At 39.1% G+C, this 17,651-nt stretch overlaps 1 protein-coding gene across 1 annotated transcript; it reads right to left on the bottom strand.

The window, feature by feature from the left end:
- Positions 1-223: 223 nt before the first annotated feature.
- On the bottom strand, positions 224-980 carry LOC130648580 (uncharacterized). Its single transcript, XM_057454632.1, has 2 exons — positions 926-980; positions 224-813 (listed from the first exon to the last, which is right to left on the bottom strand). The coding sequence occupies exons 1-2, from the start codon at positions 978-980 to the stop codon at positions 224-226; spliced, it is 645 nt and encodes a 214-aa protein (XP_057310615.1).
- Between the last annotated feature and the right edge of the window lie 16,671 nt (positions 981-17,651).

Genomic DNA, 17,651 nt, shown 5'->3' with positions numbered 1-17,651 from the left:
AACATTGCAAGATTGAATTGATGTAACATGTGTTGCGGAAATGCAGCAAGCCAATGTTGGTACCTAGTGATTCTTGTGCAGGAAAGGTACTGGAGCTCTTTGTTACGTCCTGATGATTCGTGTCCTTAAAGCTAGTGGTCGAAGTTGCTTGTGACTTGGATGATTTCTTTGAAACAGTTGGTATCAATTGTGCGGTATGCTGTGGATCCCTACCAGGATGAATTTAAGACAAAGAATCTCGAGATAGCCAGATGTAAAACGACGATCGCATAGATGACTCAGTAAGAGATTTCAGAGTGTAACGCACAGACATGTTAGAAAAGCCGAGGCGACGGAGGCAGATTCTGACATTTTCGGAACAAAATCCCCTAGCTCCTACTTCAACAACAAAGAAATGCACAGACCAATTGTTTAATCTCATGACGGAACAAAGTGACAAGTATTTATCAACCTTGACTCCATGCCAAGTCTCCATGTACTCTTCGCATGGGCAAGTTAATTCAAGGATAATTACAATTTTAGTCATGGCAGAAGTTAAAAGTATGTCCGGACGAAGTTGAGTTACAGCAAGATAAGGTGGTACTATTAGGGTTAAATCTAAGTCTGACAATAATCTCCAATCAGAGGCCAGGTGAAGGATTCCTTGAATTTTTGAATGCTTTTTGGTGGGAAGAAGTTTACCAGCTGGAACAAAGGATATTTTATGACATCTAGATGGTTTTACTGGCTCATAATCAGGTAAGAACTTAAGTGTGGTGGTAATATCGACGTCGGTGTAGGTGGCCAGTCGGACAGTCCTGGCCACAACGCAACCTATTTTATAGTAACGTCAATGGACTGTAAAACAAACAAAGTTTTAGATATGGAAGTTGTAAATGTAAAGCAAGTCAAAAATTCGCAAGGTAGGTACTATACGTAACCCTACATAAGTACCATTGCTTGTTATATGTATACACTGTTAAAAGTGACACTGATCTCATATTTAGGAATGGAAAAGCACGGCTTCATGACTTGCGTGAAAAGGTTAGATGATGAGGTTGGTGTTAGAGCTGTCTCCACTGATAGGCACATACAAATACGAAAATTAATGGCAACAGACGATAAATTTAAACACACAATACACCAGTTCGATCCGTGGCACTTAGCGAAAAACATGTCAAAATAGCTTGTGAAGTTTGCAAAGAAAAAAAGTAAGTTCTGGAATGGTATCTGGTAGCAATATAGTGAATACGTGCAATATAATTGTCAAGCTTTTTTATAGCGTATCAAAAACTGGGAGAGGGTTTTCCATCAATAGTAAATCATTTATATTGGTCAATAAAGACATGTCATGGTAATCCTGAAGAATTGGTTGAACTATTTCTTTCAGTTATTTATCACTCGCGTAATCGACATTCATTTCCTGGTATCTATTACACTAAATGTGAGCATGAAAAGTATTCTGTCGAAGAGGCTCAAAGCAGAAATTGGTTAACGCCAGGTTCACCTGCCTACGAAGCCCTTAAGAATGTCGTCATTAATGCACATTTTGTAAAAGATATCAGGAAGCTGAATGAAAATATCTTTACCACGTATTTAGAAGTGTTCCATGCATTAAAGATTCGTTACTTACCCAAAAGCATTTTTTTTGAGCAAGAAAAAGTGGTTGCGGGGGTTGAACTAGCTGCGCTGGATCATAAACTCAACGTATATCGGGAACAGGTAAAGTTTATTGGCACGTCATCTATATTTTAATACATAACTTTCCGTTGTTATTTCATCTTTTTTATAGGCTGTTAAAAACGAAAATCCCGCGAAGGCACTTACAAGCCTAAGTTTAAAATTTCATGGCATCGATATTTAAAACGCTTTGTTGCTAAAAAGGTCATGAAAAAAAAGAATCATAATTTTCTCAGAGAAATTGCTCTAAGTTCGTACTATCGGGCGGTTGATAGAGAAATTCGTGTCCAAAATGATCGAAAACGGACGTACAACGTCCCCAAAGAACGACCTGAACGAGAAAAATAATAGGAAATTCAACAAAGTACTCAAGACTTTCCTAACATATTTCTTCATTTCCTTTATTTTTGTACATTTATTGTTAATATAATTTATTGTTTTCAATCTTCTGGACATTGTCGCCCCCAAAACAATTCATTTTTGTCCACCAATCAGGTCTTGAACCTGGATCTTTTATTTAAAAATGAGAGTCATTACCATTAGACCAACAGGGCATGAATGCATACACAGTTTCACAGACTATTTTACAGTAAAGTATAGTTATAATAAACCTTTTTAGGGATATCATATCGGTTTTCTTATATAAATATCTCAGGGTAAATCAAGCCTATCGATAAGAAAATAAAATCCGAGAAATAAATTGCTCCCCAGAGATTAAAATATCTTTAGGTGGATAAATTTTGCCGAGTATTTAAATTGGCAAATGATAAATTTTATAAAGTTTGGCGTGGATTAAGTTTGGCGAATACAAAAAAAATGTTTATTTTGGCGGGAATTTTATTTTGACGAATTACACAAAGAAAGGGATTTTTATGTCTTAAAATATTTTTAATAGTGATAAAACATACCCTTTCTTCGTTTTCTTAAACAATAACCTTGGCAATTCGACAACAAAACCTAAAGGTGGAGATGAGATCGAACGTTCCATTTCAATGTCGATTTCAAAGGTTTCATCAACAACCAACCTTGAAGCACAAGAAAAGTACAATAAATCCACAAACAAATACCATCATTGATATAAACTGTTTTTTTATAAGCGTAACTTTCTTTTTTTATAAGCGTAACTTTCTTTATATAAGACCAACTTTCTTCCCCCATTACCAACTCTATTATAGCTAACAGGAAAACTTGATATACACCGTTATAAAACACATCACAATACATTTAATGCAAAGATACTGGGAACTAACTTGTTCCGTCATTTTAGGAGGAAGTGTAACGAACAAAGGTACCGTTAATTCTGAAACACAAAATAAAACAACGTCGTGACATGAGCTACAATATACCAACTCTCTTAAAAAGAAGAGAAATCCATATCACCATAGCAACTCATTGTACTCATGATATGAAAAAAATATTTACAATTGGTCGAATCGAACGACATTTAATAACGGTCTGTTACCACAGCCATCTAACAACATAGAGACATAGTGCCCAAATCAACTTCTAAACGACACTTGACACCTAAACTGTTTTTCCAACCAACTAAAATTCATATTACCATAGCAACATTATGTACCACCATTGTGCCTTAAAATATCAAACAAAAAATATACTGTAGAACGGCCTGTTGACACAAACTTTCAACAAAACGTAACGCATGGACACCTTTAGCCGTGTCCAACTCTGAAATTAGCCGTACTAAAATCCTAAATTGTGTTTTACTTATAAAAGAGACCTGAGTACAAAGTTGCAACCGGTCTCTTAAATTAATCATAACCCATATCGCTATGGCAACAACTAATACTCACATTGCGCTTTTTTGAAAAAGACGAACAACAGTTGACAACAGCCCGTTTAAACGGCCCTTCAACTATATATGGCTGCACATGTCTTAAAATCGACCTCTTTTCACTCGAGTAGCTGTTGTAGCAAGACATACATATGCACGACAAAGAGAACGGTAAGTTAAAAAAAGAAAATTGTTCTTACTAATTGATGAGAATACCTAAACAAAGGTATGGCCCACTATCACGAGGAGTTATTGATTAGTCCGTGCTAGGACGGGGCCGAAAACTCCAATGACGGTAGAAATCAACTGATGCTCTCATTATTCAGTTAGTTTTTTAAGAACGAAACACAAATTGCCAATATCAACACTTATATATTGGTAGATAACCAGAGCAAACTACAACAACATGTTCGCTCGAACAAACTTAAACTAAACCAATTTGATTGTTCAATGTACGATGGGGAAAGCGAGAGGGAATAACACACTGATTTTCACACATTTTTTTAAAAAAAGAACGAAACACAAATTGCCAATATCAACACTTATATATTGGTAGATAACCAGAGCAAACTACAACAACATGTTCGCTCGAACAAACTTAAACTAAACCAATTTGATTGTTCAATGTACGATGGGGACAGCGAGAGGGAATAACACACTGATTTTCACACATTTTTTTAAAAAAAGAACGAAACACAAATTGCCAATATCAACACTTATATATTGGTAGATAACCAGAGCAAACTACAACAACATGTTCGCTCGAACAAACTTAAACTAAACCAATTTGATTGTTCAATTTACGATGGGGAAAGCGAGAGGGAATAACACACTGATTTTCACACACATTGCTTAGGTGAACGAAAGTTTGAGTTCGAGGCGGTATGTGTCCGAGAAATGGTCATAAGATATATGTATCACGTGGCTAAAAAGTGTTGGCTGATTTGGATTCAACTAAAATCATCCGATTTTCCGCTTAGCCATCTTTAAAAAGCAACAAAAGCACTCCATCGTAGTTCATAAAAGAAAAAAACGTAGTATCGCTTAATCAAAAATTTACAAAAATATAACCAGATAATAATACTGGGAAATCGAGTGCTCCATAAATGAAATGCTAGCCGTTTTTGATGTATAGGGATGAAATTAATAGAAATTCTGAAATACTCTCCACCGTAGTAACTTTTTATATTATTTGCCTTAATTAATAAGGAAATGGGATACGCTTCGCCGCGCTAGCTACGCTACTCTCTGCAATGATGCTTCCCATATCTGGTACAAACACAAATGATTTTAGAACAGAGGCAATAGCTTTTACCCATGTAGAAAATACACGAATTGCCAATGTTTTAGAGACGTCAAATCAAGTAACAAGGTCTTCCTGCAGCAAACCCAATTTAACAAGTTTTATCCATTTTAGCCTCTAAAATTTAAATTTAAAGACTTAACTGGTCAGGTTTATCATTGTGCGTGCACTTTGTAATTTTCATTCTTATACCTGACTCACTTGAATACTTACTTAATAACTTCCTCTGTCTCTTCGTCAACGCTCTCTTCTTCACTGCTTTCTCATACGACGGGTGCCATCCTTTTGACCGATTTTTTTCTCTTTTCCGTTGTTTTCCCCTTGTCCTTATTCGCAGATAACCTTGCATTTTCAGCTTGTTTTTCTTTTCGCATTCTTCTTTTCTTTTTGTCTAAAAAGCGCACGGTGTTCATCCCCAGAATATACGCGGGCCTTTGTTATTACGCATACATTTCTTTAATGTTTTTTCAGGTGTTTTTGAAATAATTATTGATTCCACTAGCGAAGATGGTATGACGGACAACAAGGGATGGTTAATTCTCCTGCTGCTACTGCTCGTGCTGTTGTGGTCGTTTTGCGGTGTTGAGGAGCTTGGAATATTGTCAGCCACATTACTAGCACCGTATTTTTCTGCCTTTTTACCGTCAATGTTTTTAGGAAATCCTTGCAAAAAGGGGGATTTTGCTTTTTTGAAAAATCTTTAGAGGGTTGCAACCTCTAACTATAGTAGAACCAGCTGTCATTAGACCTAACTATAGTAGAACCAGCTGTCATTAGACCAGAAATATCATTACAGCTAGCTGTTTTGCCACCTTATGATCATCCCTGGAAGAGATGGTAAGATATTGGTTGCTCTAGGATCACATCCACATTATTTCTGCAGCGTAGAAGTATCAGAGATTTCGGATGCTGATGGTGTATTGGACGAGGGTGGATAAGTTGGCATAAGTCGTTTTTTGTCAATGGAATCCGGGTTGAAGGGATATATGCCACTCTTCCGAAAACCTTTCTGAATCAATGACATGGTCATTTTTTACTGCATGCTTCTTGAAATACGGCAGTGAAGTTTTTTGATGGATTGTGACGCTGTTTTTTCCCCCAAGTGAAGTCAGTGTCACAAAGTCCGTAAGTTTGGAAAAGTGAGCTTTATTAGGCTTAAAAATGGTGACATCGAGTGGTTGTAAAATGTTCGTAGTATGTGGCGGCAAGCAGAAGAGATGGATTTCGTTGTCAGCGAGCATGTCTATCATATCAATGTCCATGTGGGATCCATGACCTTTGAGGATGAGCAGTGTTGGTTTCTTGATTTTTTGTGTTGATGGTATAAACAGTTTATCACTCCATTTTCGAAACAGCTCTTTATCCATATACCCATTTGGTCATATGGCATACAAGCCGATTTGCGGACCAAGTCTTGCGTACGGACCAGACGGATAGCGCTTTTCAAGGATGGTGAAAGGAGGAAGAGCATACCCAGCTGCCGACACACAGACATGGACGGTGATATGTTCACTTCATGCTATGCTTTCTGAATAGCAGAATAGCTGAATTTTCTTTCAACAGCATCCTATAAAATACTGAAAATAACTAGGATAAGGTTGAAACACATAATTTATATAATCTTTAAAGCAACTAACCTTCCCAGTTTGCATACCTATGGTAACTCCAGATTCTTCGCAGTTGAATATTCCCTCTGGTTTATCTTTAATATCCAACTTTGTCAAATTATCGTTCAATAAATTAAAATGTTGTCTCATAACTTTCTCGTCAGCCATCCGGCTTCTTTAAGGAGACAATTCTTACTTACCAACATGCAAGTCAATGTGTGAACATCAGTGTGTTATTCCCTCTCGCTTTCCCCATCGTACATTGCACGATTAAATTGGTTTAGTTTCACAGGACTCTTTCAAGGCTATTTCGCTGCTGCAACAGCTTGTAGGCGACGAACGGTGGTTTTGCCCCCAGTGTTAATCACACCAGGAGAGCACATCTGAAACACAAATTTCCAGTTGTGGTGATATCTTTGTTGTTCAGTTACTTAGGTATGCCTCAGTGGTTCCTCTTTCAAAAATACAAGGTCGGTGAACTGTCAGCCTATGAAACACCACGAGCTAATCGTGCTTTCTATCCCTACTGATGAAATTTCCTTTACCAACAAGTACATTTTTTTCTTTTTGATCAAGGTTTTTTTAATTTTGGAATGTATTAATTCAACAGCAATTATATTTCCCAAAACCACTTAAATTGAAATAGCATTTATTGCCATAGTTATCAAATTGTATATTTCTGAATCTTGAGAAGCTGCTATATATGGAAACTGATTATATATTACTAAACCTGAATCAGATGTTTTAAAGTTTTTATGTCTTTGCTTGGATATACTTGTATATTTTTAAAGATAAGCCATGCTTAGCTGCAAACGTTGACACTCTGGGTTTGTATCCCATTATTTCACTGACAATTGTGATGTAACTTGTAAGTCTTCAGTTTCTTTTATCGTTTGCAAAGGTTTTGATTTCGTAAACACCCTGTAAAATTTAGAGGCCGTTATACGACCAACTCTGTGATTGTGCCAATTTTCAATTTTACTTTTGTTTTATTTTTTTGTTTTATAGCATTTATTTGTTTATTTGTAAACACAACTGTTTCATAAAATTTTGTCATGTTTGTATTGTCTTCTGCCCTGGAATATGATTGTGCTAACTGTAATAATGTGGGTCCTTAGCAGCTTCAACTGATAGAATTCTACCTTCCATGATTTTCCATAAACATGAGCCTTTTATGTCCTCCTTAATTATGTTGTGAAGTTTTTTTCGGGTAGATTCAGTTTTTTTTAATTTCACTACATTTGATGGCCAACTGGCTGAAAATTCTTGGAGAATAGGAGTAACTACATCGCAATGCAGATATAACTAGCCTTTTAAGACAGAGATGTCACTGACACAGTGGAAAACCTCTGCATTCTCCCCTTTGCATGGATGATTGAAAAGCTAAAAGGATTTCGACTGTACTTAAACAAACACCTATGGATGTGGAAACATGAGGATTGGTGAAATTCACTCATGCTTGGGATTTGGTGCGGCCCTTGAGTAAGCATCCCCATCCCCTGGCTTCTGTAAGACACCAGCCACATTTATTGACACCATCTGCCAAAACCAATAACTTTTGTTAAATGTTGGAAAAAGAAGAGTCGACAACTACAAATCTCACCGTTGTTGCTTTTACTTACTGACACAGAGCCCACGGCTAAGAAAGGTAGACTTGGAACCCAACCCTTAGAAAAAGGTTGTGAAAAAGAATGAAAAGCAGCAAACCTGGAAACAGAAAAGCTTTCTGAACTTAGACATGAAAACTTTAGAAATCGTATCGTAATGCTTAGGCTGACCAACAAACCGCCCCTTAGTAAGGTCGACTTGGACCCAGCGGCGGAAACCCAAAAAACCATTACATATTGTCTCAAACTTAAACAAGCAATTCACTTCACCACCCAGTCAACTTTAATGCTTCGCAATCTGCCACGCTCCAATCTTTGGAAGGAATTATCAATCGTCTCAAGATTGCAATTGAAGGCCCATGCTGACCAATGAAGAACACACACTCTTCATTGACCAAAAACAAAAAGCCTTCACGAGCCGTCAGTGGTCTTTCCCACAGTCACTAGTCTTTCAAAGTGTCAACCAGTCTTTTCTGGTAGTCAACTGGATCTATGTAGGAAATATGAAAAGAGAATAGGAGTAACTACATCGCAATACAGATATAACTAGCCTTTTAAAACAGAGATGTTGATGAAAAAAAGGTTTCTCTCCAAATATTAGAAGCTACTGGAAAACTTATGCATTCTCCCCTTTTATTTTTTTCTTGATTTTTTTCATCTTTCATGTACTGCGCTTTGTCAAAAAAAATATCCCTGATCTTCTTTGGCTTCGTATCTACTTTACTCCCCGATGGAACATTCCAATAACATAGTTTACTGGTTAAAGTTGGCTTAGTTAGATTAAATCTCACAGCATGCTCAATGGAAAGAAGCATCGCAACAACGTGATTGCATGCCCCAATTAGTCCTGCAGTACGCGAGCAATAGGCTATTTAATCTCTCCGCCTGGCTGATGGTGGTCTTTAACAATTGCAGCCCAAACGTTGTGTGGTTTAAACTTAACTGTGTACAAAGGAACCACTTCACATTTTAAAATACACAAATCAGAGCTAGAACTAATGGGATGATAAGAAACTTCTCGGAGAAAATCGCAAGCGAAATATCGATAACATTTGCCCTGCTTGTAATCGCTTTGCAATCGCTATAAGGAATTTGGTTGTGTCAAGCCAATAAAATTTGCTATGTCGAGGTAGTGTGTAGAAGGCCATTTTAAAATACCATCTCCCTTGGTGTCCTTTTCTTTTAACCAATCTTCCTTTAAGGTCATTAGGTCCGGAACAACGCTGTTATTAATTTAGCTGCATATTCCTTAAAAAGGGTTCTTTCCTCAGACTCTAGTGTTGTATCGATGTCGGCCCAGGCGGCGTAGGCTCTACGAAAAAGCGACAGAATTAAGGGAAATCGGTGGTATATTTATTATTAGTATTTTTTTTAGGGGGGGGGGGGGGGGAGATAATTGCCTTGCAGCTAGGTCGTCTATATCAGTAGACTTTCTACGGACGTGTATAGGTATGATTTTAACGAATTTAATGACCACATTCTAAAGCGTTCAAATGACATTGTATCGAAAAACTGGCCTTCGGTATCCATTATGCAGCTATGTTTGATATCAAAGTGAGAAAGAACAAATCTGTAGCTTGAAGAAGACATGTCCTCTGTAACTGTATAACCATGTTGCAGAGTAATGAACTATACTAATATAGATAGGACAGTATATAAGACTACGTTTCATGGACACACTCAGTGCCTCAATTATATATGAGTTATATGCTTGTCTGTTGTGTTACATATCTCTTTACATACATTATATGTGTATACATATATTTATCTCTTGTTGTGTTTATAGATGTAAACATTCATTAACAAATATACTTTCATCATTAAATGGACTTTACTGAATGATCTTTGTTTACATCTTTTTAACTGGATTGAAGTATTAACGTAACAATTTATTGACGATGACGGTTTTTGCATGTCCTATACCTGGATGTGGATTCGAGACCGATGATGTAGATGTAATAGGCGCAGCAGCAATTTCGAACGTACACTCTCACCTACGCTCAGCTACACTAGCTCATGCTACTCCAGCACCACCAGCAGCCAGGCTTAAACGTCCTAGGCTAAAGCTCAACTCAACAACCGAAAACTGGAATGCCTTCATCCAGAGATGGGACGCATTCCGCATTCGTTCCAGAATAGCAAACAGCTTGGGAACAACGTCTTACAGGCTTGTCCAGCGTTCACCTCCAACCCACTGGCTGATGCGTTGAAAAAACTGAAAACTATAGCCGTTGTTCATGTTGCCCTGGGTGTGCTACGGTTAGAACTCTTAGTGATGCGCCAGGACCCTGACAAAATTTTTTGAACGTTTGCTGCTTGAGTACTAGGGAAGGCTGAGACATGAGAGTTCAAAACAAACCTTGATGGTGTGTGAGCACACTGCACTACTGCTTTTAATGGGGAGGTGTACTACACGGACGGAGTGATTCGCGATGTCTTGCTCAATGGCATTGCTGAAAAAGACATCCGCCATGAAGCTCTCGGTGCTGATGGGATTCAGATGAAACCAGTAACTGATGTTATCGCAGAATAGAGAAACTGCACTTAATACAAACCCATCATCTTCCTCGCCTGCAGTTTCTGCATACCTACATCACCGCAGCAACCGATATGAGAAAGATGCTGCAGATAAATCACGCAGGAACCGTGCACCATCTCCGAGTGCTACTGACAGATCGAAGACCGCTCGCTGCACAGACTGCAATAAGACATTCCACCAATATTCAGAGAAATCGCGTGGCTGGAACCGGAAACCTTTGTTGCTGGAAGAAGAACCGGGAATGCTCGAAATACAAACAAAATGGTGAAGCAAAATCGATTTCACATGACAGCACTGACACTCTTGGACAATCTCTGCCATCCACATTACTTCTCCAACATCTTACCAAAGTGAGCCTTCCCTGAACACTAACGCAAATGGTCCCACACAGAACAGGAGATTACTGGAGCACCATATATTCAACAAAGGTGAATGGCGTCGTATACTTCTATCACAGCTCACCCTCAAGTCACCTTGAGGATTGCCTTGGATAAACAACTTACCAGGTTTGTAGAAGTTACAGGTATCACTGATACTGGAGCACAGTCCGACTTGTGGTCTCTTTCCAAATTCAGGGAAGCTGGATTTACCATGGCGGACCTGACCCCAGCTTCTCTCTCCCTGAATGCTGCAAACAAGTCGACTATCTGGATCGAGGGAACTTTCTTCGCAAAGATCAAGGGACAAACCGATGTTAACAATGGCGTATTCTGCCCTTCAATGGTGTATGTCAGCCGAGACGTCAACTCCTTGTATCTTTCACACGATTCCATGTTGGAGTTGGGCATAATAAACCCAAATTTCCCTTCCGTTGGGAAGCTTTCCTGAGTTCCCAGACCAACGCCAACCCCGAAAACCGATATACTGTGGTTCGCAACAACTCCAGTCTATTTACGGGATCGATATGTGGTGCCACAAAAGATGATGGTGCAATTTGCGGTGCCACAAAAGATGATGGTGCAATATGTGCCTGTCCCAAAAGAACGAGAGTTCCTGACCACACTGCTGCACTTCCATTCCCTTGCAACCCAGAGAACAATGGTATGATGAGGCAGTGGCTTCTCAAGCGATATCAGAGCTCAACTTTTAATGCCTGTCCTCACCTAGACCTACCATCCATGACAGGCCCCACCTGTTGAAATACACCTCCAGGAGGGCGCAACACCAGTTGCTTGCCATAAAGCAATATCAATTCCTGTACATTGGCAAGACAAAATAATGGTCGATCTGAAACGTGACGAAGCACTTGGCGTCATTGAGCGTGTTCCCATTGGGGAACCAGATGGTGTCATCGTATGGTAGTCACTAGAAAGCAACGACACCCCGCCGAACAGTAGATCTTTCACTTCTGAACAAGCACTGCAAAAGGACTCACAATTCAGAAGCATCTTTCCACCTTGCTCGTCAGACACCACGCAACACATGGAAGACTGTAACTGATGCGTGGAACGGATACCATAGCGTGAACCATAGACTTCCTTTCGATAGTCGGAAAAGCTGGCAAAGTGCTTAATGCGGAAAAATTTCAATTTGTCGAAAAGGAAGTTGACTTTGCAGGCTTTCATATCGCAGCTGATAGAATTGACCCTCTTCCAAAGTACTACAACACCATCCGCGATTCTCCAACATCCACCTCTATAACTGATATCAGAACCTGGTTTGGATTAGTGAATCAGGTTACCAACTACGACACCTTGACACCAGATTCAGCTAGACACCGCATTCCAGTCATCGAAGGTAGCCATCATCAATGCAGTACGGGAGGGAGTTGAAATATTTGACCCGCAACGACCTACTTGTCTTTGTATGGATTGGTCAAAGAGCGGGATTGGATATTTCCTGCTACAGAAGCACTGTACATGCAACAGCTCAGTCCCAGATTGTTGTCCTAAAGGTTGACGCATCACATTAGCTGGATCCAGGTTTGCAAAACCAGCTGAGCAGCATTATGCCGCGATTGCCATTACGGGGGGCTTGAGCAGACAAAGTTCTTTACGCTTGGATGTCGCTGTCTTATGGTCTGACCACAAACCACTTACCAAGCTATTCGGTGACAGGACATTGGACGAGGTACCAAATACAAGACTCTTTCGCCTTAAACAGATCTTTACCATGGTGCTTTAACATTGTCCACATCCAAGGAAAGATGGATAGTGTTGCTGATGCAGCATCGCGGTACCCTTCTACTGCAGGTGAGATTTCTTAACTGACTAGGGAAGACCTTGCTGGGCCGATGATTGCTGCTGCCATTCGTCGAGACACCAGGTCCATGACATCAATCACATGGGACCACCTTGCAGCAGAAACATAAAAAGACATGAACATATACAGACTTTGCTGGACGCGATTCATCAAGGATTTCCAGACGAAACACGCTCGCTTCCTGCTGTTGCCTAGTATTGGCAATACCGTTATGGGCTTTATGAATCTGATGGTGTGGATGTATACAACGATCGTGCAATACTACCACCGTTCCTCCGCCCAAACGTCTTAGAAATACTACATTCTGCCCATCAAGGCTCCTCAACGATGGGTGTCGCGCTTGAATAATCATATTCTGGTAAGGGATGACCGACAACATCAATTGTATCAGGACTAATTGTTAGGATTGTATCGCCAATGCTGCTTCACAAGCCTCCGTACCCAACATTCCCACAATCCCGCCATCAACACCATTTGCGAAAGTGTTTTCCGACTTTTTCAATTATATTGGTCAGCATTACCTGGTTATTAGAGATCGTCTATCAGGTTCGTGCGACATGTTTAAATCCCAACATGGATCGCCAAAACCTGGTGCAGAGGGGTTGATTTCCTGCCTTCTTTCCCCGCTTTGGAGATCCTGAAGAAATATCCAGTGATGGTGGTCTGGAATTTGTGGCTAAAGCTACAGAAGATTTTCTATATCGTTGGGGTGTCAATCACAGGCTTTTGTCTGCTTACCATCCTCAATCAAATAGACGGGCAGAAGTGGCAGTAAGACAGCAAATCGACTACTCAGATCTAACACGGGTCATTCAGGCACGCTCGATATCGAAAAATTTCTCAGGGCTATGATGCAGCTACGCGATACCCCAGAGACCCTGACTGCAACATATCTCCGTCAAAGATCGTTTTCAGGAGACCCATTTAAGACGCGTTCGCTTTCTCCAGCTGTCTAGAAAAGTCCAGCAATCAAACCATTCGTCCAGTGTGGGGAAAAGCATGGCATTAAAAGAAAGAGGCTATGTTTCCATCACTCAGCAGAGACTCTCATTCATTATTCCGTCACTCAGCAGAGACTCTCAACGAACACTCTCGCATCTTACCCGCTCTTCATATTGGTGACCTCTGCTACGTACAAAACCAGACAGGAAACTATCCTAAGCAATGGGACCATTCTGGAACAATTGTCGAATCCTACGGTTATGGAAGCTACACAGTTAAAGTTAATGGCACAAGACGTCTAACAAAACGCAACAGAAATTTCTTGGGGCGATTCTGCCCAGTATCACACACTATTACAGATCATGGACCTAACACCACCGATGAGACGCACTCAGGAAGAACCGTCAGATTGCGCTCAGCAAGCCCATTTGGGCTGTAATCACCGTCCATTACACCACAACACTTGCAACCTATGGAACATAGCTCGCTTGCTGATAAACTTTTAACTCTAGCGTGTCCACCATTCCTTTACCTAACACCAGTCATTGAACCAACACGAGAATCGGTTGAAGACGTTGTTGTACCTGCTCCCTCACCAACGAACGCTGATATCCCTGAAAAATCTTCAACTACCGACGTGAATCCATATGAGCCAGAGAGTGGCCATTAGGTTTAATTCGTCTTCGCCGAACTGGAGGGGAATGCAGAGTAATGAACTATACTAATATAAATAGGACAGTACATAAGACTACGTTTTATGGACACACTCAGTGCCTCATAAAAATTTTGAACATCGCAGCAAGGCACAATGAAATACTCAACCTGTTAGTTACTGCCAAAAAGACAGTTAAACTTCCTTTTTGCACGATACACAATATCAGTGCAAAAAAAACACACACACACAACACAGATTGCACAATCCCAACCTTGACACCAAATGGTTTCGCTCCAAAGCCTCAACCAAGAGGTGTCAGGATTTCATGTGGGACACCTGTAATCCGAGGTCCACTAAGCGGTCATCAGGAGACCCTGGAATACTCTTCTGTCATTAAATGTTCTTTAATCCGTGCAATCTATTGACATATAAAACAAGGGTTGACTGGGGTAATAAGTGACGTTGTCACACCCAACGACAAGACTTGTAGGAACCTGTAAAAAGGGAAATAAGCATGTCAAACCCCCTTGCTATGCGACGTTTTTATTTCTAAACTTTTTTTAATTTTTTAAATTTCTCTATTTTATTTTCTAGTTTGCTGTGAAGTTTCTTCCAATTATATATGAGCTATATGCATGTGTGTTGTGTTACATATCTCTTTACATACATTATATATATACATATATTTATATTTTGTTGTGTTTATAGATGTAAACATTCATTAACAAATATACTTTTATCATTGAATGGACTTTACTGAATGATCTTTATCCACATGTGCTAATTGGTTTACGTTCAATCATATCGCGTTTGCCGGAATGCATTTTATTGAGAAGCGTGCTAAAACTGTTTTTACAAAAATAGCGCTAAGAAATGGTTAGCATTTAGCACAATAACTTGACTCGTTAAACATACAGTAGACACCCGGTTCTTTGAAGCTCCATGGGGGATAGGAATTTACTTTGATTAACCGAAATTTTGAATAAGTGAAATTTTCTTACTTTGGTCCAATTTTCACTCTGACTGATTTTTTGGAGGGATTTGAATAAAAAAGTTGTCATATCAAGTTTCTACTCTGCAGTTTTAAACGCAACGAGTGTTTCAAAAGTTAAAATATACAAATATAATGTTTACTAAAAACAAATATCAACGATAACCATTCTTCATTTCTATATTCTTATGAAGTGTTTGTGAAATAGTTTTCAATAAATGTTTGATTTTTGCCCTCGGTAAAGTGCTGGTTACATTTGTTGGTTATCGCGTGTAGTTTTTTTCTTATTTCATCATCATCCTTATCAAAAAGCGACCATCCTCTATCTCCGATAATGCTGGTTTTTGTGGAGGCACATCGTTTACTTCGATTACATCATCTTGCTCTGCCTTCTGTACGCTCTTGCCGTCAGTACCATTAACAATGGATTCAACTATTTCTTTATCGGTCAAAATAGTTTTGTTTGTAGAAATCTCAAAATCTATCGTCCACTAAACCACGCTTTTTTAGCTCGTTGATGTTTTCTGCAAGTGATTTAAATGGGTCATCCTCATCAATTAATTACGGTATTTATGGATACAGCTTCCCAAGATTTTACCAAAACTCGCATTACTTCAAGAATGTTCATAACAGGAACTTCTTTCCTGGCATCGATGTATTTGAGCTGACGCTTAACAACATTAGAGCGATAAAATTCTCTCAATGCCCTAATCACACTTTGGTCCATAGGTTGAGTCTTGGAATTGTGTTGGGTGGGAAAAACACCAACTATATAGCTTTGAGGTTTTCCACTTCTGGGTGTGCAGGACAGTTATCAATAATGAGAACAATTTTACGGCCTTCTTTATGATTCCTTTAAGATTTCAAAGTCCATCCAAGACTTTTTCTGGGTTTTGCATTGGCATGGAAAGCTTTTTACACCTTTAAAACATCTTGGTATTTTTGAGTTGCCGATGACTAACATTAGTAATTTTTCGCCTATGGCATTTCCCGCTACAAGGCCCGTCAAACAAATTGTACTGAGCTTTCCACCTGCACATCGTTGCCCTTTAAGATAGAGGATACTTGTTGGAAGCTGATTAAGCTACCAACAAGTACCCTCCAGGAAGATATCTTTTAATTCATATCTTGATAGGATTGTGGGTAAATGTGTTTGCTCCCAGCTTGCTGTCATTTCAGGTGTGCACGACTTTTCTTCTCCTGATATGGCAAGTTCAACGTTATTTCTATTTTTCCAGCGATCAAGCCATCCTTCAGAGACTTTGAAATCTGTTACATTGAACTGTTTAGCAAATTCCAATGCTTTCTCTTGAAGAATATGGCCACTAATTGGTACATTTCTTTCACGTGGCTTCATGAACCACTTATACATAGCTTTATCAATCTGATCGTGTTTACCAGAGCTTAGTTTTTGTCTCTTAGCTCCACATTGGCCGGACTCATAACTACTGATTATGTCTTCTTTGTTTTGACACAGTATGTTAAGGTAGTTGGCGGAACACTATACTTTTTAGCTATACTGGTTTTTGTTATTCCTTTTTCTTGAACCACCATCTACAGCTTTATACAAGGTGAACCCACCTACAACTTTCAGCCGAGGATATGCTTCTTCAATTTTTGTGATAAGGGTGTGATGATTATCCTTTTGGTTAAACTTTATCCTTTTCCTCCCTAATCCTGCCTCGGTTAACAATCCAAGAAGATCAACAGAGGGTGTTTCAGCAGAAAACGTGTATGGAAGACAGCAGAAATCCCGTGTCCAAGTGTCAGTTACAAAAGAATTTTTTCCAGCACAGGCACCACCATCATACTTTCTTCTTTTCAACGTATCTGGCATTTTGCTTCTTATTTGAGGGAACAAGGTGCTATAATAAAGTAGTGAAATATACACTCAAAAACGTTGTTTGTTGTATATAATATTGGAAATGAAGATGCATGGACAGAACTATATGTAGAAAAAAAATCCAGAAACTTTATGCGGTAATATTGTCTTTCCATCTATGATATTGTTGAATTGAAATTTTGTGAACTTATGTTAGCTAGCTAGCTCAAACTATACCTTAATTCAGATTGAGTCGTTCTGGGCTTTGCTATCTTATCTGATCTTTCCAATTTCTTTTCTTGTCTTCCTCTTCGTTTGATTCGTTTTTTTCTCTGGCTTTATCTTTTATATTCTCTAGTGTTTTTAATACATCGCTCAGCATGGACGTGATATCCGCCATTTTTTATGTTTAACTAACATCAACGATGGAGTTCAAAATTCAAGTAATAAATCAAGGACTGGTTCTGCAAAATACTTAAAAACTGAGAGCTCAATCTTGCGATCACCAAAACAATCAAACGATTCCGCGAAC

The sequence above is a fragment of the Hydractinia symbiolongicarpus genome, chromosome 7 (assembly GCF_029227915.1).
Source record: "Hydractinia symbiolongicarpus strain clone_291-10 chromosome 7, HSymV2.1, whole genome shotgun sequence".
NCBI classification, from domain to species: domain Eukaryota; kingdom Metazoa; phylum Cnidaria; class Hydrozoa; order Anthoathecata; family Hydractiniidae; genus Hydractinia; species Hydractinia symbiolongicarpus.
The sequence above is the reverse complement of the archived record's forward strand: the minus strand, read 5'-3'. Positions and strand labels throughout refer to the sequence as shown.